This window comes from Trachurus trachurus (genome assembly GCF_905171665.1).
Source record: "Trachurus trachurus genome assembly, chromosome: 10".
In the NCBI taxonomy this organism is placed as follows: domain Eukaryota; kingdom Metazoa; phylum Chordata; class Actinopteri; order Carangiformes; family Carangidae; genus Trachurus; species Trachurus trachurus.
Window position 1 is genome coordinate 5,547,046 of NC_139894.1, and position 27,530 is coordinate 5,574,575.

The 27,530-nt window shown below is 40.8% G+C and overlaps 1 protein-coding gene across 1 annotated transcript in view; it reads right to left on the reverse strand.

Moving 5' to 3' along the window:
* The window catches only part of slit3 (slit homolog 3), a gene marked incomplete at its 5' end in the record, with an annotated part of 281,175 nt that overhangs the window by 43,100 nt on the left and 210,545 nt on the right, over nt 1–27,530 (reverse strand). The window contains 11 exons of the mRNA XM_083980669.1: nt 1,939–2,010; nt 2,149–2,217; nt 4,371–4,503; nt 10,041–10,204; nt 12,285–12,428; nt 13,994–14,137; nt 15,644–15,718; nt 18,277–18,427; nt 21,703–21,866; nt 22,178–22,321; nt 25,323–25,394. Of these exons, the coding sequence (XP_083836795.1) occupies nt 1,939–2,010; nt 2,149–2,217; nt 4,371–4,503; nt 10,041–10,204; nt 12,285–12,428; nt 13,994–14,137; nt 15,644–15,718; nt 18,277–18,427; nt 21,703–21,866; nt 22,178–22,321; nt 25,323–25,394 (1,332 nt within the window). The remainder of the gene's footprint in view (nt 1–1,938; nt 2,011–2,148; nt 2,218–4,370; nt 4,504–10,040; nt 10,205–12,284; nt 12,429–13,993; nt 14,138–15,643; nt 15,719–18,276; nt 18,428–21,702; nt 21,867–22,177; nt 22,322–25,322; nt 25,395–27,530) is intronic.

The following is a 27,530-nucleotide window of genomic DNA, read 5'->3' on the forward strand; positions in this document are numbered from 1 at the left end:
ATACATTATAACAGGGTTACGAGACTTTTCCACAATATTGTCTCTCTTGGACAATTCAAATTTAATTCATTCATTTGAATTTTTTTTTCTCCTGTCTTCTAGACTACATCCTCAGATACATAAAAATCAATGTAGAGGAAGGATAAAGAGCAAAAGAGGAGAGAAAACGTAAGAGATGACAAAGCAGATTGAGTTTTACAACAACTCTGTACCTGATATACGTAGGTTAAAGAAGGGGAAATTAACACGAGGGCCACGTATTTAATAAAGAAAAAAATTGGGTGGAGGTAGAAAACTGCCAGAGGCAAATCTGACGTCTATGGGGTGTCAACCTCCAACACCATGGCTCATTTTTCCTTCCTGCTAATAAACCAAAAATTAAGGGTAGCAGTGAAAAAAAGGATAAAATTTAAGATATACTTCAAGGACGAACTTAAGATCATGCTCAGATGAGTTGGTCGTTTCAGGGTGCTACTGTATCACTCTTGATGTATCTTAGAGAGGGAGGATAGAAAATAGATCAAACCTCCAACTTCAGGTTAACACAAAGCATAACTGTTTGAGAAAGAAGCTTTATGGCCAAAAAATAAACAGACTGAAAAAGCCAATGCGGAAAGCGAAAGGTGAAACATTCTCCTCCGCCTCCAGCTCATCTCTTGTGCCTGAGCAAAGTATTTAACACAGAAAGTGTTCCAGTTGATGCTATCTGGGGCTAACAGTGGAGGCCTGTGGTTGCACTGGGCAGCTCGCAGGCATGAATCAGTGCAACTGTATGAAATATAAAACAAGGAGTTCTGGAAAAGAGCAAAAATATGCTCAGTCAACTATCCCTGGGCACTGAAAACCCATGCAGTAAGTTGATTTAAAATCCATGTACTGCACTCGGTAAAAGCAAAAAAGAAAGAAAGAAACTTAAGAAAAAGGGATTTGTGTGTACGACAGAACAGCAGCAAAAACAGAGGGAGTGAGAGGAGGAGAGAGAAATGTAAGAGGCAACAAGTTCGTGAAAGGCAAAAAGAAGAAGCTCGCTCAACACGTATAGTTTTGTCGCTCATTCCATGAATGCACAACCCTTACAAGTTGTACCTCGTTGGAAAGGTGACTAATCAGGCTTTCCATCGGTCTAAAAGACAGCACCAACCGGAATTAGGAAAAGGGAGAAATTATGGACAGAAAATCATTTCCGAACTTTTTTTGAGTAATTTATACTAAAATACTGGACAAGAGTTAATTTTTCTCTGATAAAGAGTGGTTCTACCATCTCAGTGACCTTTCCATTTGATTCCTGGTGTCAAAATTATCAGAAATACTGTAGTGTGTTCATTCGTCTTTGTATTATGTCTGGTTTAGGAGCTATGAAAAATGGCGTTTTATTGGTGTGAAATTCTCAGAATTCTAAATTGGTCGCTCCCACACGTTTAGCTTTGTTGCACATTCCATGAAAACACAATCCTTAGAAGTTGTACCTCGTTGGAAACGTGACTAATCAGGCTTTCCATCGGTCTAAAAGACAGCACCAACTGGAGTTATGAAAAGGGAGAAATTATAGACTGAAAAAACATTTCAGAACTTTTTTTGAGTCATTTATACAAAAATACTACTTGGAGTTCAGAGTGGTTTTTAGCATGTCAGTGACCTTTCCATTTGATTCCTGGTGTCAAAATTATCAGAAAAAGTGTGTTCATTTGTCTTTGTATGATGTCTGGTTTAGGAGTTATGAAAAATGGCTTTTTCGCCATTCGTGCGGACATAAATTCAAAATGGCCTCCAAAAAACACCCATGGGACATTAGTTGACCCGGGCAACAAGCAAAAATCTTAAGGAGACACCTTAAGGGTCCTTAAAAACCATGTTTTGTCTCGGGAACATTGGGAAGGATGCAGCTCATACATGACATTGAAACATTCCTTGCGACCTTGCGATATCATAGTAACTTACAGTGTGGCCAGCTGAGTCATGTTGCTGAAGGTGTATTGGGCCAATGTGCTGATGCTGTTGTTGCTCAGGTCCCTGTGTAGATACAAACACACAGTGAACACACTTACACAGACGGACAGACACACAAACACACACAGGGCAGACTGTATACATACATAATCAGGGGTTTGGCATGTGCATTCAGTTCAAGGTTATGAGAGTAGTACATACACCAGTGACAGCTGCTTCAGGGATGCCAGCTCCTTGGGCACAGATGTCAGCATATTACCCTCCAGGTAACTGCAAGGAAAGGTGCAGAGTTAATGTTGGGTGTATTACATACATACATATATAAACATATGCCTGTGGGGGTGACTAAATAGCAATAGGGATGAGAAAAGTTTTGGTTTTGCATTTTCTCTCACTTAATAGAGCAGAAGTTGGAGGACGGTGAAGGGCAGAGGGGTCGGTTTGAGAAGCATGTAAAGTACGGAGTATTTGTGTTTATCTGAGGTACAGTATGGAGGGAACTTCATGTCATATTTTCTTTTTTAATTTAGGTGAGTGAGTAGTTTTACATTTTAGAAATATTTTAACTTTTATTTTTTTGTGATACCACTCCCACTTGTCAGGAGACCATTAGCTTAGTCGAGCATAAGGAGTGGAACTAAGTGGGAAACTGCCATCATGTGGGTGAGAGATTTTAAATATTTCCATCTAGCTTCAATTGTTTATCCTAAGCTAACTAAATTAAACTAATTGCAAAACCCGCCAAAAAAAGTGAAAAACCGTTAAGAATATTTTCATCTTGGTTTTACCAGTTTTCAGCAGAGGAGAGTGAAAGGAAACACAAGTAGGGAGTGAAAAAGCACTCACAAGAGAGGTCGTGTAGAGTATTTTTATGAGGCACATATTCTCATAATCTAATTTACTCCAATCTCACCTTGAATTAGCTTTCACTCTCATGTACAAGGAGGATTCTTGCATCTATTTTACATTTCCTCTCTATCTCTAAGTGAATAACTGCAGTGCACTGATCCCTCTGATTTCAACATCACTCAGAACGAGACATGACAAGATAACGAGTGTTATTTCATACATCAGCTCTACTTAGCAAAAGGAGCAGGACGCTAAAATAACAGTGTTATCATGTCGACGGAAACATTTTCAGTGTTCACCTTCTCCGACTTTTCTGTTTGTCTGTGAGAACCGAGCGCACAAACATAAATACACTCCAGCACACACACGTTTTATGATCCGTTGGTCTCAGTTCCTCTCCCTCTCTCAGGTCATAAGTAGGTCATGTGGACAGTATGATGGAGTGTCTTCTTCAGCCTGATCAATACCTAATCACTGCTATTGACCCTGCAGAGCAGGCCTATTTCACAGCTAGAGGGTTTTCTGTGCGTGTGTGTGTGCACATGTGTGAGTAATAATTCACCTTTCCCTATGAGAGATTTTGTTCCTACCTTTTTTTAATTCCCCAAATCTCGATTAACATTGTTTTACCCTTGCTTTAACCTTCATCAATTGGAACAATTACTTTTACTATAGACATTTTTATTGGCCTCTTTCTTCATCATGAGGAAATTAAATTAATGACAAAGACAAAGCAATTTACAAGTTGCAATATAGTGGGAAATCATAAGCCAAATAAATAATTAACATTGTTATGAACTGTGTTAGATAATTAGAAATACAAGCAGATGCTGTCTCTCTTATCAGTGTTTCAGCGTTTCTTATCAAGTGCTATCAATCTAAAAACGGACATCACATCATTGTACTCAGCAAAATTCTGGGAAACCTTAACTACTCTGGCGAAGCTTTTAGACATAAAAAGTGGACCTTGGCTTCTTTAGAGTTATCTTTGAAGATTACAATGTGAGGAAATGAGTATTTTTTAAAAGCGATTTCAAAGATATTTTATAGGAAAGTAACCCAAGGACCTCGAATCCCCCTCTCAGATGTTGTTCACTGTTCTGGCAGTCGTTCTGTCTCTGTCCGCTTGGCAACACAACATATTAGACATTATCTTGCCTGTGTGTTGAACAGATCAATATGGATATCTGTGGCGATTTCAGAGATTCAACATTAAAAAAAAACAAAAAAAAAAAACAACAACCCTAAATGCACAAGTACCTGCAGCGCTCATGTGAGTATAAACCCATCAAGTTGCACAGGGAAAGAGAGAGATGGTGTGTGTGTGTACCCACTAAATGCTTTGTTAGTTCCTGAAGCAGCAGAGGGCAAACTGCTGCATCGATATTGCACTGCAGCAATGTGTGACTGTGTGTGACTTTGCACGTTATTGGAGAGTTTGTTTGCATTTACATGTCTGCTGTTGTTGCATTCATCACTTTGTGTGTACGTTTGGACAAGTGGATCCTTGTATTTGAGTTTGTCCGTGTGTGTGTGTGTGTGTGTGTGTGTGTGTGTGTGTGTGTGCAACTCACAGCTCAGTGGTGTCCTTGGGAATGCCCTTGGGCAGAGAGTGCAGCCCTCTGTTGCTGCAGCGCACCACACTGTCTGAGCACGTGCAGGCGTCAGGACAACCAGACGCAGGAAGACAACCATTATCCTCAGCACCTGGAGAGAGACAGAGAGAGAGAGAGCAAGGAAGAGAGGGATATTAGAGTGTGAGACAAAAAGGAAAGAAGGAGAGCGAGAAGGAAAAGAGGGATAAAGACAAGGACAGAGAAATTCAAAAATGGACACAGATGAGAGAGAGGGAGAGAAATGAGCAACAGATGGAGGGAGGGAGGGAGAAGACAAAAGAAGAGATAGGTAGAAAGATATAGGGTGAGAAAAGCAAGGACAAAAAAGAGAGACAGAAAAAGAAAAATGGGTGAACAAAGAGAGATTAGGGGATAGATAGATGTAACCATATGTAACTGTAAGTGTGGCACTGAGATCAGGACTGAGATCAGCACTTTTTATGAGTAATTTATAATCCATATCAAAAGACCAGAGGTTGTTAAAACCAGCAGCACTGGTGTTTCAACATCTGGCTCAGGACCTGCAGGCAGGTCACAGTAAAATTAAAAAAACTCCTCAGATGATTCTGGAGAAAGATCGAACAGATGTTGATGGGATGCCCTGTAACAACTTTTAAAAGTCCTGTAAAAACAGCAACAAAATAAAAGTTGTTGGTATACTACCTGCAGGAGTCAACGCCCTTCAGTGAAACATAGTGAGTGATGACCAGCTTCTTTATAACAGATTGAAAAACCGTAAACAGTTTCTTTTTCTCTCTAAAACAGATATTTTTCAGCAGTACAGGCTGTGCAGCTAAATCACGCAGACACACAAACACATGGCAGGGACAAAGAAAGAAGGAAAGAAAAAAAAAAGCATCTGAGTGAGTGTAATCACTCTAACACTCAGAGATAAGAAGGATCAGAGACTGGAGCTGTTGTTCTTGGCTTGAAGCTGCTTCCATTTACTTGACTGACAGACAAACTCACACACACACACGCAGCTTTAATCTAGCATTGCAGTATGTAAATAGTTGAACTGTGGTCCCAAATGTAAAACACACTGAGTTAAAGCCATAATGAGGGATAATGAAGAGTGGACACTAAGCCAATGAAAACACAACTGCAATCTGAGTGTGTGTGTGCGTGTTGTCGGGATAGAAAGTATACTAGTTTGTGCACGTTCATACTTTTTACATTTGTACCCATGTGCTGCAGTGGTATACTTACATGTGTGTAACTATAAGTGCATGTGCATGGTTAACATTTATTTGGTTAAACAGTTTTCCCTCTCTGTCCTGTGGCCATTTTCTCACTCGCTTTGTAGTTTTCTAATTGTGCGAATGTCTAAATGTCAAGTAAGTGGTCGCTTACGTGCCCGTGTGTAGAGCACAGTGTGTGTGTGTCCCTTATCTGATGTGTGTAGCTGGCTGGCGAGTCCACAGGGATGCGTAGCCGTGGGCTGACTCACTCTACAGTTGGCTGATTGAACTAACATCTAAATGTGCGCTAAATATCTCCTCACAAATTCAATTAACTTTACCTTTCCCCTGGCTGCCTCTGGACAACTTAACAGTCATTTTACTCAACTATAAATAGACCGGACGTGGGGACCTTGGTTGCATTTATTGTGTATCTGTGTGTGTGTGTGTGTGTGTGTGTGTGTGTGTTTTTGTGCTTTTGTTCTTTTAAGAACTGGCTTGAGGTTTGCACCTTTGGAGTGCAGACATTTTAGAGGCAGTGAGTGGTTGTGTTTTTGCGACCATCAGCAGGATGTCTTCAAACCTTTGTGACCTGATGGGTCGTCAACCAGAGAACGGGGGATTTGATGGCTGGTGATGATGTGGATCTTTTATTTCCATCATCAAACCATTAGTAGTGTATGTCAGCTTCACTGTGACATAAAAAGTATGAGTATCAAATGATAGGTTTTCAAGGTCAGAAACCTATTAACAAAGGATTTTCTGTCATTTGGATCTGTACGACATAACGAGTCTCTGTATGTTGTATTATGTTAATTAAGATTAGAAGTGGGATCAGCAGAAAGTTCAAATTTGACATTTGATTTAACCATTGTGCAGCACTGGTGAGGATGGAAGTGAAGTAAGATGAGCTTGAGTGTGGTATCAACAATTTAAATGTATGTTTATGCAGCCGAGTGGGTTTGATGGTAGATTTGAGTGTGTGCAAGATGCGAGAATAAATATCAATTTCTGATACCATCTTAGTTTCCTTACTCAAGCCAACCCTACTAACTACTTACAAAACTCATTTTCAGTAAATGGTTGCAGCACAGCCACAGGAAATTAGAAAAGTGTAATGAATTCAAAGAGAATCAGGAGGGAGAGAGAAGCGGAGAGAGAGAGAGAGAGAGAGAACCGGGTGAAGAGAGAGAGGGACATCGACAAGAGTTTAAAGTGTAAAGCTATAAAGAAAGAAACAAGGGGGGAAAAAAGGAAGAAAGATGTAATAGACAGCAGAGCCAGACCACACTTCGCCTATGGCATCAAACTTTGGCAGCCATGCCGACGGCCTGAGTCGCTATAGGCAGGCATCATTGTGGTAACAAGCAACGCCACTGTCGAAAACCACCGGCTGATGTCATCGAAGGCTGCTGTTGTGCTGCCAATGGTTACTGATCATTCTTTCCTCACAATACCCATCAGAGCGCATGTGTATGAGTGTATCTGCTGGCTCGAGACAAGGGATAATGGAGGTTTCTGACATGAGTATCTGGAAGGACGGTTACAAAAAAAAAACACAAGGATCGGAATTGAAGATGTGTCCAGTTCAGTCCAGCACAAACCAAAGGACCTGGCATTAACCAAGGACTTTACAAGATTGTGTTTTCACGAGAATCTCACTGAGAACAATTGATTTTCCTTATTTTTTTCTGGGGGAACTTTACTCCTCTCAAAGGACTTTAAAATACTTTATTCAGAGTTATTGTATATTGGATATTATCACCAAATAACTTTTGCTGAGGAAATTTATTCCAATATGTCTGTCTTGAAAAATGGAGAATGCATTCTCTTATTGGGATGAATAAACATGATGCAAAAACACATTTCATTTACTTTTCAATCACTTGACTCGTGCTCTTATCTGTGCAGGACACACGGCTGCTGACTGACACGTCGTTTGTTTCAGCTCTGACCTTTTTTGTTTCCTGACAATCAAATACATATGGGATGTGCAAATACATCCTATGCAACTTGGTATTAAAACTCTGTACAGTTTCAAGTGTTGGTCAGTCCTAGTTTACGTCTAACTGTGATTATAAATCCTTTCTGGTAACACTTCACTTGACGCCTATCTCTATAGTACATTATAACCATACTTATAATGAGGTATATAATGCAGTTATAACACTGTATAACTATAGTTATAAACACTCATACATTATCATAATGCTTTATAACAATAAGCATAACACACTATAAAGCATTTTATCTTGACTTATAAGATCAGGTATTATAATAGGTTATAATTGTTAGTAACTCACCGACAATGACCACATAGATAATGCATTATTAATATAGTTATAATGTGCTATAATTGGCTTATAAACGTGTATAACTATCATTATAAACACTCGTAAATTATCATAAGGCTTTATAACAATAAGCATAACACATTATAGAGCATTTTATAATAGCTTGTAATGTCTTGGTATTATAATAGAGTTATAATACTCTATAATGTGTTATGCTTATTGTTATAAAGTTTTATGTGATTTATGAGTGTTTATAATGATAGTTATATACATTTCTAAGACAATTATAACACATTATAACTATATTTATAATGCATTATCGATGCGGGCATCGTCAGCCAGTTACTAACAATTATAACGTATAGAGGGTATGCGTTTACGTCACGTTGCCCTCGGCAACGCCCCGTTCGATCGGACTGAGTGGCAAAACAAGCGTCCCTCAACATGCTGGCGGATAGCGGTGGACTCATAAACTGTTATATCAAAACAAATTGATGGCCCTAAAAGGCCTTAAAAAGTATTAAATGTATTAGAAAATTCTAAGATGGTCTTAAATATATAATACACAGCATCATAAAATATGTATGCACTTAAACTTTTATATGAAATAACAGGGTAGCCTATGCGCGCGGGGTCTTAAAAAGTCTAAAATGTGAAAATCTAAATTTTAGGTCTTAAAATGTCTTAAATTTGTTGAATTATTGTGTTCAAGTCTTAAATAATTTTAGACAGGTCTTACATTTTCTTATGCCCACCATGGGCGAGCATTTCACTCGCATTTGTCCCTAAAAAAAACAAACATGTGTGAACCGGCAAAATCACAAAAAGAAAGAGCACACGATTGGTCAAAAACTACAAATCCCACAATTATCTGGCCTCAACAATAACAGTAGTTAGTGTAAGTAAGGGAGAGTGGAGCTGTAGGTGAAAAGAGGAAACAACGCCACGTCTGGTCCTGTTCTATGTTGTTCGTTCACACCGTCACCGTTTATTCGTTACGTCCGCGGTGTAAAAGGCCGTGACGCAAAGACGCGATTAGGCGCGAGACGCGGTATACGAGACTTTTTTTTTTTGCGACGCTACACGCGATTCTTTTATGGCGACGGGACCTTCGCGTCTTCGTCAACGCTTTTTTTTCGCTCGAGTTTATACGCGCAACCAAACGCGAGATACGCGAGAAATGCGATTTATCGCTCGTTTTGAAATTCGCGTCTTCACGAGCCCGCCCATTTTCACTACAACAACAACATTTCTGCTCTCACCAACCATGGTTGAGGTCACAACGCTGCTGTAGCTGCTCTGGAAGAGTTCCAGCTGATGAGCTACAGAGACTTTAGAGTCAGAGGAGCAGAGCGTCGCTGTGTCGGACTGTTTGGATTTAATGAAGAAGCTGCACTGAGTCAGGTGAGCAGCAGAAGCTCAGGACAAACACTTCGCTCCGGGACATAATGTAGCTACACCTCACATGTTCTTGTCTTTTACCTCAGGGAGATTAAAGTAGTGTCTGTTTCCACTTTCCCTCCGATCTCGGCAGCTTCCCTCTGCTAGTCTGTGTGTGTGTGTGTGAGGCTAAACTGCGTGCGTGTGTGGTTTGTGTACAAACTGAACACTGCCTCTGATTGGCTTAGCATGAAACCTTACTCTGCCTCAACCAATCATCATCACTTATGCGGTTGTCTCGTCCCTCCCTCCTCCCCCCTCCCCTCACCAAAGGAGAGGAGGAAAAAACAACAACAGTTTAGCAGCTTCTGTGTCTGAGATGAGATAAGCCAAGTCGGAGGACAACGGCTTCAAAGTAGTTTGTAACGCGCCTCATTTAATTGTCGGTAACGGTAACGGCGTTGTAACGGTGGAAATAGTAATTAGTTAGATTACTCGTTACTGAAAAAGATAACGCCGTTAGTAACGCCGTTTATTTTAACGCCGTTATTCCCATCACTGCCTGTAACACGCATTATAAGTCAAGATAAAGTGCTTTATAGTGTGTTATGACTATTGTTATAAAGCATTATGATCATTTATGAGTGTTTATAACTATATACAGTGCTGTAACTGCATTATACCTCATTATAAGTATGGTTATAATGTGTTATAGAGATGGGCGTCAAGTGAAGTGTTACCTCATTGGTAAAGGGACAGAACGAGAGGCTCACCATCACATGTGAAGTCGGGAGTGGCCACGTCCTGGATGGGGATCTCTTTAAGGAAGGCTGGCTTCTGACAGCGAGGGTTCCCACTCACCACCCTTGTTTTCTTCAGCCACTGACCCAGCCAGGCCAAGTGACAATCACACACGTACGGGTTGGACAGGAGGTTACTATGGAAATAAAGAGCAACAGAGGAAGAGAGAAGATAAAGCACTGAAAGAAAAATAAATGTAAGCCAATATTGTATGGCTTCAAAAACATGTTGCTTGCTGCAAACTATTATATTTTCTTGGCAATGCAAGGAATTCATAAGATAAACTCCATAATAAGACTGTGACAAACAAAGCACTGTAACAAAACAAAAAAAAGGGACAAAAGAGACACAAAGCAAAACAGAGAGATTATTAGCTACTTACACCAGGAACTATTCCAATTTTTGAAATAATAAAGTATAGTATTATTGTTTGTATGGTATAGTGTAGGCTGCAAAAAGTCATAAATATAAGAATACATTTAGATGGAAGACAAAGAAAAAGGGAAAAAAGAGAAAGGGAACAAAGGAGAGGGAAGGAGAAAAGGTTATCAGTTATTTTTATTCATTTGTAAAGTATGAGAGCTGGGGAGAGAAAGAGAAAAGGTGGACGAGGGAGAGAAATTGTGAAAGAGAGAGAAAAAAAACCGAGAAAAGGTTATCTGCCCATTTTATTCTTTTCTGATCACCTCTCGTTGCATTTGTGTTGCTTTTGTAAAAAGCGCTCATGTAATATTAATGCTGAGCCCCGTTTAAACCGCAGCAGATAGCATTAGCAGAAATGTGGCACATTACACGTAAAACTGCTCGAGGCGTCTTTGCACCACAGACATTATTTTATGCTTTGCAACTTAAGAGTTCAGAGATTCATTTAATTTAATTTAAAATACTTTAAAGCAATGGGTAGTGGAAATGAATTGAGATTCATGTTAAATGCAAGACTGTTTAACAAGTAAGAACAAGAAAATATAAGGTAAAAATTAAATATCACTATATAATTACTGTATAATGGTTGGTACATCACTGATAGTGCCTCCATCTTGTATCTTGATATGTGTGAGTGGGTTGTTGCCTTCCACCTCGCTGCAGCACTAATAAACCTGAATGTTGCTGTTTGTGCTACAATATTAATGGCGTGTTGTTACAGATAGGGACGAGTTATTTCCTCATTTCCTTGTAATGAATTGACCTCACTGCGTGGGTACCAGACCTAAGCTAAATCCCTTCCTTCCTTTTCAGCGTGTTAATCTTTTAATTAAATGGACAAACTCTAATGGGAAACAATGCACTAAAAATGGAGACAGATATTAGAAATCGTAGGAGTGAGCGAGACAGAGAGGAAGAGTGAAACAGAGGAAAGATAAGGAAATGAACAGAGGAGGTGTTAAGAACAAAGGGTCTTGGAGTGAAAACTACCCATCTTCCTTTCAGGCAGGTGTTGAATACAAAATCATGTGTTACTACAAAACTAATGCTGAAAAAAGAAAAAAAAAAAAAGAATGGTGAGAAATGATAGGGATGAGGGAAATATAATATCTTTTCCCTTCGTGTAGTGATAATCATGAACAGCCCCGCTGAGCAATCCCGAGTTTATGCAACAGCGCTTCCATCCATCCACCACCTCGGCTGCCCCCGTTTCCCCCCTCCCTCGTCTTCCACCTTTCCTCCCAAAAGACTCAAGAAGAAACTTGAATCAAAGATGACAGGTACATAGCAGGACAGAGAGAAAGAACAAAAGGGAAGAAAGCAGGGAGGAGAGAGAGAGTAAAGAGGATGTGAGGAGACTTATTTAGGGCTTGGCGCATGTCTCTCTGTTCACAGTAAGAAAAACATATTAAAAAAAAAAAAACCCAACCTGTAATGTTTTATTGACCTGGTGATATCTATTATTTACAGCCTTCACATTTAGGTGGTCAACAGATAGAAGAGGAAGAAGGAAAAACACATACAGTAGGCTACATATTCACTTCTCTCTTTCCTCCCACTCTCTGTGTTTCCCAACAGTAGTGAGGTTAAAGGTTACCATGACTTTACTTCATGGGGAGTTGTTTCTGTGTTTCTCTGCTGCACAGACACAAATTAAAGTGTCCTCTCACATCCACAGCAGAGAGAGAAACAAAAAAAAGATGTGGATGCATGCATTCAAAGAAAACAAATGGTGACATCTATTGAGAGATAGCAGGAATAACGGGATAGAAAGGTGCAGAGATGTGACTCACATGGTGGACAGGGAGTGCAGGGTGGTGAAGGCTCCCGGGGCGATGCTGGAGATCCGGTTGTCGTACAGCGACAGCAGACGCACCGAGCTCAGACCCGTGAACGTGCTATTGTCTATGCAGCTGATCTGGTTACTCCGCAGCATCCTGGAAAAACACAAGCACCAAATAATGAATGCTAAAAAAAAAAAAAAAGTAATTGATACCACATTTTGTTTTACCTTGAAAACTAAACCCAAATAAAACCCAGCCTTTAATACATAAATCTTATACTGCCCAAAACTTTAAACGAATAAAACAAGAATTGGTTATACTTCTTATTTATCTTTTCATTGAGGCATGTGTTTTGACAGGTGCTCTTAGTCCCAAAAATTTTGAATAAAAAGTAGAAAATTTACATAATTTTGGTGGATAAAAGGGGTCAAATGAGGAGGATAAAAGAACATAAGCTATAATGACATGAAAACAGAAAGCAGGGGTAAATTCAAACCAGTTCCCATAAGACAACCGTGACAGGCTCTGTAATATGACATTAGCTTTTGACATTCAGTCATGTGGGACCAGACAAACTGAGTTAGTTAGCATTAGCAGTCTCTGGGCCAGGCTAACCTAGTTAGCATGGCTATTACTGGAGCAGGGAGCCTCTTAACATAATACAGAGACAGCCATGATACCATTAGAGAGTCATTAGCCGGCATATATATATATATATATATATATACACGATAGCATTAGCTAGTCATTACTGAGCATACACAGACAACATTAGCTCATGGTTTTGTTGTACACTATCCTGTAACTGTAACCCCTAATTGGACGCTGGCCTGTTTATGGTGGGTGTCCAAATTAGAGGAACAACAATATGCCGTCATTAGCCTTGATTTCAGGGTGAGTGAGTAAACAAACAAACCAACTCCTCCATTTTCAGTACAAGGAACAGAAAGTTAATGAAGTCCACCTTAAGTCAGATGCTACAAGTCATAGCCTGCACAGTGTGAGACGTTCACAGAGAGCAGGAAAAGCCGTACGTGACAGCACTTGGTGGCCATTGTGAAGGAAATATAGCACTCTGGGTTGTAAACAGAACAATTTAACTATACTGTATATACACCGATCAGCCATAACATTAAAACAGATGAGTGCTTTTAATGGTATGTGTATTTTTTTTCCCCGCCTGTGTCTCACCATGAAGCCATGGGAAACAACTGAAACTACAAATTAAGTTTTAATCTAATCACTAATGACTCAAAACTTTTAAAACAGGCCACAGATAAACACCAATCAGACACGACAATAAAACCAGCCACCTGTTTTAATGTTATGGCTGATTGTAATGTGTAATCACAAGTAGCACTGCTTTGTTGTTGTACAGATAACTTAATCTTAACTCACTCAGCAACACAAAGAACAAAAAGACTGATTGTGTAAAAAAAAAAAACTGTCATTACTGTATGACGTCTTTGTTTTTCATGTGGTTGTATGTAAAGTTTTTAACTTTTTTTTAACCAGCTCAACAACACTTTTGGCTCTTTATTGATGAGTAATGATGATGCCCCTTGTGTGTTTTAAATTTAACAGCTTTATTTACCATTCATCGTTGATGTGAAGAGCATTCAACTGCGAGGGATTAGGATTATTTACCTGTAGCTTATATTATAGCCTAATATTAATTTTCTGAAAATGCAATAACACCCACTTTCGAAACAACTTACAGTGTTTTCAGGCCAGTGAGACCTTTGAACATGCGTCCCTGCAGCCCAGTTAGCTTGTTTCCTGTTAGCAGCAGCTCCTGAACGCCAGCGGCTCCGTCGAACGCACCCTCCCGAATGTCCCTCAACTTGTTGTTGCTCAGGTTGCTGCAGGAATGACCAAGAAATGACAGATTTTGCCGTTTATGTTGAAATCTTTCACACCCCCGGAGGGAAAACATGACCATGAACAGTGTTAGACAATAGACACACATGCATACACAATAGTCACACTTAAATTGAAGTAATCAATCACATCCCTTTGACTAATAAATGTTAACTCTTCTCTCTTTCATCTTAATGTCCTCGCCTTGTCCAATAGATACACTGATAACAGCTTACAGCCACTATAACTCACAAAGCGTGCACGCACACACACACACACACACACACACACATACATAAGTAAATGAGACAAGTGGTCACAGACAACTGAGAACGATTTGCATCTTCCCTCAGCGCACAGAACAATGAGACAAATGAAAATGAAAACAGACGCATTTGGACACAGAGACAATAAGTTGAGATGATATCCATCACAACTACTGTGGCTTTTATTCATCGCTATTCTTTTTGCTTTCTTTTATCAGCTGGGGAGGAGAGGAGAGGAGAGGAGAAGAGAGGAGGACTTTTTTTTTTAAATTTTGATTGCAGATTAAGATCTTGAGGCGTAGAGAGATGTATAGGGCTGAGAAGTGAGGAAAGGAGACAAGGTGAAGAAGGTAGGGAAGGAACTGAGAGAAGGAAAATGGAAATGAGTGCTAGCCAATCTATATCGTCAGTGACACTGCTAGATGGTTAGCAATTTCCTCTCCAATAAATCAACTGCTGGTCTCTGCTCTGCTCTGTCTTTCTCTATCTCACTCTGACACACACACACACACACACACACACACACACACACGCACATACACATATACACACGCACACACAGACCTAGAGTAGGTTGTAGATAAGGACTGACTGTAAATCTGAACTGAAGGCCCATCTTCTATTTCCATTTAATATTCGCTTCCTCCATACCTCAGACCCACCCTTCTCTTCTCTTCCCTTCTCTCTCTCTCTCTCTCTCTCTCTCTCTCTGTGTCCTCTCATCCTCTTGTCTCCAGCCACTTCTCTTCCTCTGTCCCTCACTCATGTCTCTTTCATTTTCACACCTGCCATTTTCACATGCACTTGTTGTTTTTTCGCACTTTTCCCCTTGTCTTTATCCTCCATCCTTTCTCCTTAGTATCTTCTTTTCCTTCAAATGGCCTCCTCCGACCATCGCATTTCTCTCCCCTGTTCATGTCTGGTTCTGTGCATCCACCTGTTTTCATCCATATGTTTCTAGTTTCACTCATTTTGTAATTGTAGTGCTACTCTTTCCTTTCTCTATTGGCAAAAGATGAAGCAAGGCTGAATGAGTGTGATCCCATTAGACGTGACAAACAGCAAACAATATCCTCACCGTCCACTTCACTACCATGAGTGGTCCTTTTCATCTCCTTTTTCAGAGGACGGATTGAAGAAATGCATGCATGGATTTAACTGATAAGCCTTTGCCCCGAACACAGAATATTGAATAGACGAGAAGAGCTTTATATAGATATATGCACATGGCTGCATACGTACATCTTCTTCAAGTTCGGCAGCTTCTTAAACATCCCCACGGTGTCCAGGAGGGCAATATCATTGTCGTTTAACCGCCTGCAGAGAGAAAGATGGAGGACGCGGGTTAGACATTTATTCTTTCATGAAGCTAAGGGCTTTGAGTGAACAGACACACACGGCTATGCACAAATACACACACACACACACTGGCAAAAACAAGATGGAGAGAGGCTGCAAGTCAGGGAGGAATGACTGCATGAAGGTTAAGAGGCCTTTAGTGACTGCTGGAGTATGATGCAGCACAAAATCAGAGAGGGGAGGAAAAAATAACAATTTTGAGAAGAGAAGAGAAGAGAAGAGAAGAGAAGAGAAGAGAAGAGAAGAGAAGAGAAGAGAAGAGAAATTAATCTTTTCTATGCGGTCATCAATACCCACAGTGCCTTAAGCCAGGAGAAAACAGTTTGAGAGATAGGAAGCTAGACATCTGCTTTATTGAGGTAATTTGTACTAAAAGGGTGCTGCTAAAAGGATGCTCTTTGTGTGCGTCAGTGTGTGTGTGTGTGTGTGTGTGTGTGTAAAAGAGGTGGAGAAGAGAGAGAAATTGGGGAAAGAAAGTGAAAGTACAGCTAGAGGGGATACTTCCTAATGAGATACAGGGGAACTTAGAGGATGGATCAACCTGGATCAAGACAAACTAAAAAAAGACACATTACAGCAGGAAGCAGGAAAATCCTTTTGCCTTCACTGCTGGGGTAGATTTACGTAGTTGGGATGTAGAAGAGTGCAGAGGAAAACGTTTCTCATCTCTTTACCTTGTGATCTAGGGGCAGTCGGCATCAACTCAGAATACACAGTAGTTTTTATTGAGTGCGTATAACTCTCGTATGACTGATTCTTTCATACGTATACAGCACTGAACACGATCAAGGCTGGTGTCATGAATTTTAACGGCTGGTGGGAAGAGTCGCAAAGAAAGACAGAAAGATCGACAGACGAGGGAAAGAGAGCAGGAAAAAAAAGAATATAAGCTTTTAGCTCAGCCATGACCTCTCTTGATTTCCCCTGATAAGGCAGGTTACAGGGCACGACTGTCAGCTCGTGTGTGTGTGTGTGTGTTTGTGTGTACATGTTTGTGTCCGTCAACATCCCAATAGCCGGTTGTGTTCATATGGAAAAGGGAAGAGAACACAGAAAGAGAGCGAGGGTGTCGAAAATGGCAGAAACTTTGATGTGCCCTCTAACCAACCATAAAGGACAAAGTGTATACAGTCTATTTGACATGAAACACCCAGGGAATGGACTGTGGAGAGAGAGAGAGAGAAAGAAGGAGAGAAGGAGGGAGATCTGGGGGAATACAATCATTCACAGAGAGAAACACACAAAGAGAGAGAGAGGGAGAAGAATTAGGGGCTAATGGTCTGTGGGAAACTGACATTATTAGTTATCAAAAGTGGCACCCATGCTTGAGTTCGCCATTATACAACTAACCTCTGTAAGTGCCACAATGGCAGTAATCCTGCATCTCCATTCGTTGCACAGTGATGGCAATCGCAGATGCTCTCTAGTCTCTACCTTCACCTACATTGTACTGTAAAGCTGCTTGTGATTTAGCATTATTGGGCAAAAAACTTTGCTTCTGGCTGGATTCCTATTTCCTGTGTGGAAATATTAGCTTATTGAATATTCAATCAAGAGCCAGGTGCTGAAAGTAAAATGGGTCTTGCTGATTTTTTAACAGCCAACCTCTGTCTTGAGGCAACAGTTCTAGGTCTCAGTTTCAGTGTATTTTATAACTTTAAGTCTTTGAAATCACATCCAAGCAGTCCTCTTACATTTGATGTTGTGCGCTCTCTTTACTAGAGCCACTGCATTACGAATCGTTACACAGCAGAAAACGTGCAACCGTTTTCTTAGACAACATGCAACTAACGACGGCAGTGGCGTAGTTTAATTTCAGATACTGAACAGAGAAAAGCAGCAAACAAAAATGTTGCTTGAAATGTGACTCAAGTTATTAATTGAATCAAAAAATCGTTCCAGTTATTTTCCTGTTGATTGACTTATTGATTAATCAGCTGTATGCATTTTGTATTCAGTGGTGCTGAACACATACTGACTTTTTAACCTTGCCCACAATCAGATTGGTTGCTCCCTTCCCATATTTCAGTGGTAAAATGAATGATCCATGGGTCTATTCAGTATTCTAGTGTGAGACCCTTCGCCAGACATCATGATGGCTCCTTTGGGACTTGATGGGAGATGGAAAAGACTGTTGAGAGGCATTTTGGTCTGGAAGCTAAAAATGAAGACTGACGGTCATGATACTGCACGCAGAGAGACAAGGAGGCAGACAGAGAGAGACAGGAAGAGAGACAGGCAGATGGGGCTGTGTGTGTGTGTGTGTGTGCATTGCATATATGCATTCGTGTATTTCTGCAAGAGCTTGCACGCTTTGTGTTTCTGTGTGTGCATGTGGTTGAGAAAGTGAAACATTTCTTGACAGGTCTGTGGTATGTTTAAAGACGTGTGGTGGTTTACAGTTTCACTTTAGAGCAGTTTAACACATGGCTTTCAATCTGATATTTCATCATGTCTTGTCATATACGCGTGCATGTAAAAAAAAAAAGAAGAGGGGGAAACACTGCGCGACTCACAGGTCTGTGGTGTGTTCGGGGACGTGCGGAGGTGTACGGGTCAGTTTGAGATTGGAGCAGTCGACCACGGTGCCTTCGCAGCGACATTTCTCCGGGCATACCAGATCCTGGAAACACTCGCCGCTCAGACGGCTACGGTAGTCTTCCTGACCTGCAAAGGAGAGCGAGAGAGAGAGAGGAGAAAATGAGGTAACATACGAGAAACGGGAAAAACAAAAAACACAGGGAGACGAAAAGTCCAGTAAATTAAGCCAAACGGGGGAGTACCGTAGGAGATAGAAAGCAAAAGTGAAAAAATGATGGAGGGGAAGAGAGGAGATGCCAGAGACACATAAAGTTCTTCATGTTTGACTTATATAGTATATACATCATTATGAAGGGCAACACATTATTCCAATAAAGTTCCAGCCAGTAGTAAAAAACAAAAACAAAAAAAATCACACGCATATGTACTGTAGATGTAGCCATGTCAAAAGTCCTGAATCCACTGCCAGGCTATCAATACCCGCTTCCTGCTGGAGTTTAACTGTTTGGAAAATTCAACTTTCATTCTAATTTCAGCTGCCAGAGGTTGTTAAATACAACCAGCGATTCGCAGGACATGAACGATCTTAATTCATCTGCACGGCTCCTGCGGCACTGCTCTGTTTAGGGTAGGCATGGGGGGCTGATGCTGCCGGTTTGCAGGGGTAATGCTGTGCACTGTGCAGTATACGGCTACTACCACTGTAAATCAAATTAACAAACAGAGATCCAGGTGGTTTTATGGAATCATCCTGTAGATAAATGTGGTTTAACCCCGGATGTTTTTGTTTAACATGGTGAGCCAGAGACCACTTCTGTTATTTAGATATAATGCGAGCAGATATTATTTATGACCAGCAGTGTGTGCCTGTGTGGACTAGATCTGGTTTACATCATGCAGCACTTGCATTTGTGCAGCACCACATAGGCTCTTTGTATTTCTCACGGTTATCTCTCTCTCTGTCTCTCTCTTCTTCCAGCCTTGTTGTCTGCCTGCTCTCCATCAATTTAACCTTTTCTGTTTTTCACCAGCCTCCTATCAGACTTTTCTAACGCTGGCACACACACTGCTTGTTCTTTCAGTCTGACTCCACTCACTCCTGGCTGGCACACACCTTGTGTTGCTGTTCTCTGCTCGTCATTGTTCACCAGCCAAGACCTCCTAGTGAGAGAGTTTTCGGAGAGCAACCTTGATTTGAACTCTGTGGATGATCACCGCTCACCAAATGATGTCTTATCTTTTTATGGGATGTGGCTAGCTCCTTTCAGCGGCGGGATATTTTGGAAATAACGTCTCTGGGCTGCCGCAAAAACCTTGTTGGTTGGCAAGGTGACAGAATGGAAAGAGCATGGGAGAGAAAATGAAATAAAGGGGAGGAGAGAAAACAACAGAGCAAAGAAAGGAAGTCGGGTTGTTGAATTTCATTTTTTTAAGGTTTTTCTTTCTTCCTCAGCCGGAGTAAGAAAAAGGTCAAATACATCTGCACAGAGGCGGGGGGGAGATCAGCCAGAAAGGTGAACCAAGCACTTCTCTTTATGTGGTTTAAAACCCTACAAAGAGACTTCCCAAAGCAAACAACACTAAGGCAAAAGCATCTGTTGAAGGAAAGATGTGTAGAGTTCAAATTTATGCTGACAGCTGAGCAGTGTTGAGGTGAAAGCGGAGCTACTTTGAGGCGCCCTGTGGAGTTTTTCACCAGTGATCAAAAAAGTTTGTGCAAAGCAGTGATCTGATGTGGAAGAGGGAAAATGGCTAGCAAGGAACGGTTGCATTTCAAATATTAAAAACACTGGATCAGCATTTGCTTTACGATTCAACACAGAATGCAAATAATGACTTTTGGTGACGAAATACATAAAAAAAAAAAACTCCACAGGGTTCTTTTAAATTGCCCAAAAGTAGAACAGCAGTTGATTATCAGCGGAAAACACTGATTATCTGTCTATTACCTTATTTATTTCAACCACAGTTATAGTCCCATGTATCAGAAACCCTACACATGAAAGGGCTGCAAACATACAACAAGTGTTTATAGCCTCCAAATTTTTTTTGCTCCGAGGCGTGTGATTGGCTGGGAGAGGCAGGTGGGCGTGTGCTCGGCGGTCCCTGGCGCTTGACGGAACCATGTGATGTCACAATAGGCGGGGCCACATGGTTAGATCAAGCACAAGAGACAGCTGCACGAACCAATCAGAATGCAGGTCCACACAGGAGGAGGAGGAGGAGGAGGAAGGCGGGGCAACAGAGAGCTGCACCATTCAGTCAGTCAGGGGAGGTCAGGGTCCATACAGGATATAGGAGAGGCAACAGACAGCTGCAGATCCACACAGGGAGGGAGGCGGAGCCAGAGAACTGTCCACCAAATAGCGAAAATGTCCAACACAGGTCCATATAGAGGAAGAGAAGATGCAGGGAGAGGCATGGGGGCTGCAGAGAGGAGGGGCTGAAGCAAAGAGGACCGACTGCCAGAAGGACCAGCTTTGGGAGCATTTGTAATCTAGTTATCTTGATTAGCTCCATGGGCAGAGCACTGACATTAGGGGTTTTCCCTTCACCACTGAGACCTCCCCAACCTAAAAATACAGCACATGTGCTCATGAGACTGAAAAGCACTCTGGATAAAAGCCATCGACATGTAATAGTATTGGTTATGCTATTAATGGACGTGCCCGGTTTAGGCTGGGCCGCAGCATTTTAGGAAACAGGAGGGGTGGAAAATGTCATGTCAGGACACCGATGTTTCTAAGACGGCTTTGATAGAAACAACTGTTCCAGTGATATAAAAATCTGTTTGTACTTTCTCTTTCATCATAACAGGACTGCTGCTATACAAGCCAGTGTGTAGCTCTTTGTAAAGCAGTGCTGCTGCTTGATAAAAGGAATTAAAAGTAGTGAAGTTTGAACCTTGTCTTGTATTCTGTTACACGATCATCCACTGTTGAAGCTAATGTGGTTGAGAGAGGTCTCGTATCGGAAACGATTTGCTCGTAACCGTCATTTTAGCACAATTCAGATAATTCAGTTTGAAAATGTCTGTAAAGGGATTTAAACTGTTTTCCAGTAAACCATAAAAAGGCATTGCATTTTAAACAGACAAAGCAACGTGAGGAGTCACAGCAAGTGAGAATGTGAAGTGTATACAGTACACAGTCATGATTTCACACAAGTGGGCGATCACAGTCTATGGCCAATCCCTGCTGAGTTAGTTACTGTGCTGCTTCGCTATACTGAAGTGGTTTGTGTTGTAATTAGTGAGACTCACAGCTCGTATCAAAGGAAATAACAGTAACTCTAAACCACCACACAGAGAGACTGTTCTGCCCGTACATCCTGACACTTTAACAGATTAATACGAGTGTTTATTATTATATTGCATGTGCGATTGTGAAGTTATCACCTACCTGTGCACCTGAACTTCTTGCCTTTGACCTGGCTGATCCGCTTGTTGGCCAGCCGTCGGGGGTGGCTGCAGCGCGCTCCACTGGTCTCGATGGGATTGTCAAACAGGTAGTCAGCCAGCCACTTCAGGTGACAGTCACACATAAAGGGATTCTGGGCCAGATGACTGAGAGAGGAGGGGGGGATGGAGAGAAAGGAAAGAGGAGTGGTGTTTTAGTAATACTTTACAACCTTCTGTGACTCCTCTCTTTGCTGATTGATGATTGAACCAAAATCCATCAAAGCTTTTGCATTTTTTTCCCCCCTCTCAACTACTGCTGTCTGCTACATCTTTCCTTGATCATCATGACGATTGATGTGGAGCCCTGAATATCTGAAACCTACCTTTGTGCTCTCGATAGACAAAAAAAAAATCAATCAAAAATGCAGCTTGAACTGAGCCGGTGTTCCTCTGTTAAACAGTATGTATGTACTCACAGAGTCTTGATTGAGCGCAGAGGGGCGAACAGTCCTTTGCTGATGGTTTGCAGCTTGTTGTCGTACAGAGAGAGCAGGTTGAGGTTCTGCAGGTCTTGGAAGGTGTTAACTCTCAAACAGTTAATTTTGTTGGCGTTCAGCAGCCTGAAACACAAAGATGAACCACTCAGCATTGCTTATTTAGTTGTGTTTTCTTTTACTTGCTTAGCTTTATTACCGACAAAAACAAAAGATGAATACATACGCGGATAATGAGAGAATTTATTTTTCCCAGATGCAAAACCGTTACCTCTCTCCACTGCCCTCTTCATCTCACTATTTCCCACCTTGTCCTTCGCTATAGCCTCTTCTTCCCTTTCCACACACTTGTGTGATTATATTTTTTTCTGGCCGTGACCCATAAATCTGAAAATTGCATTTTTATATATTTTCACTTTCTCTTCTGTAGCATGAGGGGGAATATCCACTGTTGGGTTGGGGTAGTGTAATATCTTGTTTTGATGGGAGAGACAGATGGTGAGGAGGAAAAGAGGGAGGAGGAAGAGAGGAGATAGAGATGGGAGAGTGGAGGAGATGGGATTGAGGAAATAATGGAGTGAGACAGAGAAGGGACAGGTGAAAATTTAATTTGGCGTTACATAGATATACATTTAAGCGAAAGAGGCTGTCAGTCAAAATGGAGGAGAGACAGAGGGAGATGGGGAAATGGGAAATGTGATAGAGGGATTAGGTAAATGACAGGAAGGGTTTTCACCTCCACCCTTCCCTCAGTCTCTCCCGTCTTTTCATACCTGCACTTCATTAGCTAATATATCCACATACATGTAGTGTCTCTCGCTGCTTGTCCTTCTTGTTCTCCATCTTTTCTCACAAGCTATACTCAACTCTTCCTCTGTCTCTCGTTTTATTCTATGCTTTTTCACCTCTCTCACGTACTCTCCTGTCCTCCCTCCCCCTCTTTTCTTTGTTTGACAGGTGACTAACTCGATACTTGGTACAGCAGCTCAGCTTAATCACCTCAAGTCATCCTAACGAGCGCCTATACTGACACAGCCTAGTTATACATATACACACACACACACACACACACACTCACTCACATGCTGCTCTGCGACATATCCACACCTCATTAGGCAGCTCACAGGGGGAACTAATTACTTGAAACTGCACCAGTAAAACAAAGCAGCGCAGACAATATAAACAGCCGACCGCTAGCTATACAAAGCAATAAACACATCTTTGTCATGGAAGGTTGACATGCTGCTTGATTCACCAGCAAAAGCTAATAATATATAATTCATAATAATCGCGCCATATGGGAGGAATAGCATCTGGAAATTCTTGACAAATTCTTGGAGATGGGAGGCTTTCTTCTCTCAGTGGTGTGAGATACTATAAGACACATTCCCTCCGTGTGTCTGCTGAGCGAGCACCGACACCCGCAGGCGAGCGACTCAACGAGTGTCTTTTTGTGGAGCTGACCAACGATGTGGCGAGACATGAATATTAACAAGTCATTATACTTTATGCATCCACTGATTGATGCAGTCGCAAATGCACAGAAACGCTCTATTTAAGGGCTCGCGCATGCATGTGCAGACAAATATTCAACATTTGGTGTTTTAGTGTTGAACAGTTTACGACTGCAGCATCGTGGCGGCCGGGTCTGAGAGGGAAGCGCTTTTCCAATTAGGGGCAACCAAGTGTTAATGATGTTCTGACAGAAATACTTGGACTTACTTGGAAAAAACTAACTTAAAACTTCTTCTTCGCTGTCTTTACTGCATGTTTTTTTCTCAATTTTTCCCTCTTCATCCATCCATCCATCCATTATTCTATCTATCCATCTATCCCTCCCTTTCCTCTCCTTCTCTGTTGGAGACTATGCACCGTGCATCCCAATGATCCACCTCAGCCCGTAAAAGGTGTTTGTGGGTTAGATTCACTCATCCTCATTCTCTTTGCTTCACTTCACTTTACGACGGAAAAGCCCAGAACATTCGCTGCTTCTGCAGCAGTGGACTGCGGCATTTGTGAGGACCATATGCCACATACAGTACCAGCATCTTAGCCATTATAGGAGCTTTTTTTTTTTTTTTAACTGCACGTTGAAGCACTGCTGCATGCAGCTTGAATCTGTGCCCATGAGGAATTACTCACAACTAATAGTTTTCCTCCTTGTAGACACTAAATACTGAAAGAACAGTAGGAGATTACGGTTTTTATTACAGTGCACCAATTTGGTTCATGTTGATCACTTTAGAACAACCTCTGCAGATACACACACAGACACACACACACATTATAAAGGACAGATGGAGGGTTAATGCATGAAGAGGCGTTTCTACAGTAGCTGCTACTGCACTACAGTGATTATTAACAAGACTTGCTCCTGTGACTATGACTGTGGGTGAAACGCCTCATGCTCTCCTCCTCATGAAATTACCACCATATATTGAAGCAATAAGGATCTATAACAGTGGGCCGAGCTGTGATTATGGTCCAGGGGTAATGTAGTGTAGATATGAGTCGCTGGTGCCAAATCGCCAAATCATTTTAATTAGGAAAAAAATCAAGTCTTAACATAAAAGCAGCCACATCTGCTCATTACGCTGCCTCAGTTGTAACTGGTATAGATTACCGACAGCTTAAGGGCAACTGTCAAATGATACTGATTAACATCTGTCATAACATGAGTAACACGAGTCAGTCATAGGAGTTTTACTGTAAATGTGCTGTTGTAAATAGTATTTTCAGAAAAAATTCAATGATTAAGGCATGCAATTAGGTTTTTTTTTTTTTTTTCTTCTAAAACCTGCAGGCCGTGAAGCCAAATGAAATCTGCTCTGCAAAACAAAACAAAACAAATATATTTCTTTTTAATAAATCACCTACAACAAAGGAGTCAGACCATTCTGGAAAGGAAACTGAGCCCGTACAGACGTTTTCTTGGACCAGACTGTTACAAATCCTCCAGAGTACGGTGTTTCCTGCTTTTCCTTTGTTTGGGTCTGTTATTCTTTCTCTCACTGAATAATATATTTCATTGTTTTCTGGAGGGACCACACACATACACACACACACACACACACACACACACACAGGTACACACTCAACAACAAAAGACCACACAGATAGTACTTACAGTAGCTGCAGGGAAACCAGTCCATCAAACAATCCCTTGGGCAGCTCAGTGATCTTGTTGCCGTACAGCACCCTGCACAGGACAGTCACAACAACACCGTTTAGGTTACAGCGTTTTCTAAGGCTTTTGCTTACAGGTTAGGACTTATAGTATGTGATCTAAAGGCTGCAAAACAATGGAGCAAAAACATTTCCTCATTCTTGATACAGTCTGCCAGCAGAGAGAGACTCTAGTCAGGAAATCTTATGGTATTTTATTCATTCATTAATTCACTCATATTGTACATATAGGATGGCTGAGAATAATAATTGATAACACTTTTTTTGACGCCTATCTCTACAACGCATTATAACCATACTTCTAATGAGTTATAATGCAGTTATAACACTTTATAACTAGTCATAAACACTCATAAATGATCACAATGATTTATAACAATAAGCATAACACACTATAAAGCATTTTATCATGACTTATAACTTCAGGTATTATAATAGGTTATAATTGTTAGTAACTCGCTGACAATACCCACATCGATAATGCATTATAAATATAGTTATAATGTGTTATAATTGGCTTATAAACTTGTGCAACTATCATTATAAACACTCATAAATTGTCGTAAGGCTTTATAGAGCATTTTATAATGGCTTATAAGGTCAAGTATTATAATAGAGTTATAATGCTCTATAATGTGTTATGCTTATTGTTATAAAGCCTTATGATCATTTATGAGTGTTTATAATGATAGTTATACACATTTATAAGCCAATTATAACACATTATAACTATGTTTATAGTGCATTATTGATGTGGGCATTGTCAGCGAGTTACTAACAATTATAACGTATTATAATACCTGACCTTATAAGTCAAGATAAAATGCTTTATAGTGTGTTATGATTATTGTTATAAAGCATTATGATCATTTATAGGTGTTTATAACTCTAGTTACAGTGCTATATAACTGCATTATAACTCATCATAAGTATGGTTATAATACGCTATAGAGATAGGCGTCAAATAAAGTGTTACCTAATATTTCAATGTTGATAGTTGGTGCTGTAATTCTTCTTTTGCCTACTGGTCTTTTAAACTTCCATCTAAATCACACGGATAAGATTCTCCCGACAGATGCATCTGTTTCATTGTGAGCATGTAATAACATTAACTGTCATATGGAGCTGTTTGGGCCGACACTTAGCCGACCATGACAAAACAATCACACGTGAGTCTGAAAACCAAGATGTCCTTTGTTATTTCCTTTCCCAACCAATGTTCTGTATACATCCACTTAATGCTCAGCTCTCCGAAAGGAAAGGAAAGGAAGACCATCTATATACAGTATCTGCTTGGAGTGAAAAAGCCATCAAGCTTACTCGGCTGGAAAAACTATTTTAGTGAGAAGAAGTGTTAGGAGAGTCGCAATCAAAGACAAAAAAGTTGTCTCTTTCCAATGTGGCAACTTTTTAATTTATTAAAAAAAAAAGAAATTGAAGCACACCACATTCATTTCTGCGCCGAAGCTTTTTCTCACTAAGCACACTGCTTTGGACCATTTATCTCATTTGATTGTCAAAAACTGAAATTATGTTTGAGATGTGCTTCCCATTGCAGTTGCAACCATTTAATTCAGTTGAACAATTTTATATTTTGCTACATCACGGCTCAGTCGGCCTCTGCTGCAGAAGCCGTGCCTCACAGCGACATTCCCGTTCAACCGACTCCACTCTATGTGCTTCCATGTAAATGTGTGTGTGTGTGTGTGTGTGTGAGAGTGTGTGTTCAGTCTTAACACCCAGGAGAGTTCACCTTGTCTGCCCCTTCTTGTCTGACTGTCTGTCTCATTTTCATGCTCCAGATTGATTCAAATTAAACTGTCCTTCATGTTCTTATCACCCACACTGACACACACACACACACACACACACACACTCATATACACTGGGTGATTACAGACACATACAATTACAAACACACACACACACAAACCAGGCGCAACAGACGCACACTCAATCGCATTGTGCTCCAGTTGTCAACACTGACAAGCGACAACGTTTTTATTTGCTAAATGTCTGGGAACGCAATTACTTTTCTGTCTGGATATGTGTTTGTGTGCATACCTGTGTGTGTGTGAGCATGTCTGTGTGTGTGTGTGTGTGTGTGTGCGCGCATATGTGTGTGTGTATGTGTGTGTGTGATTGGGGG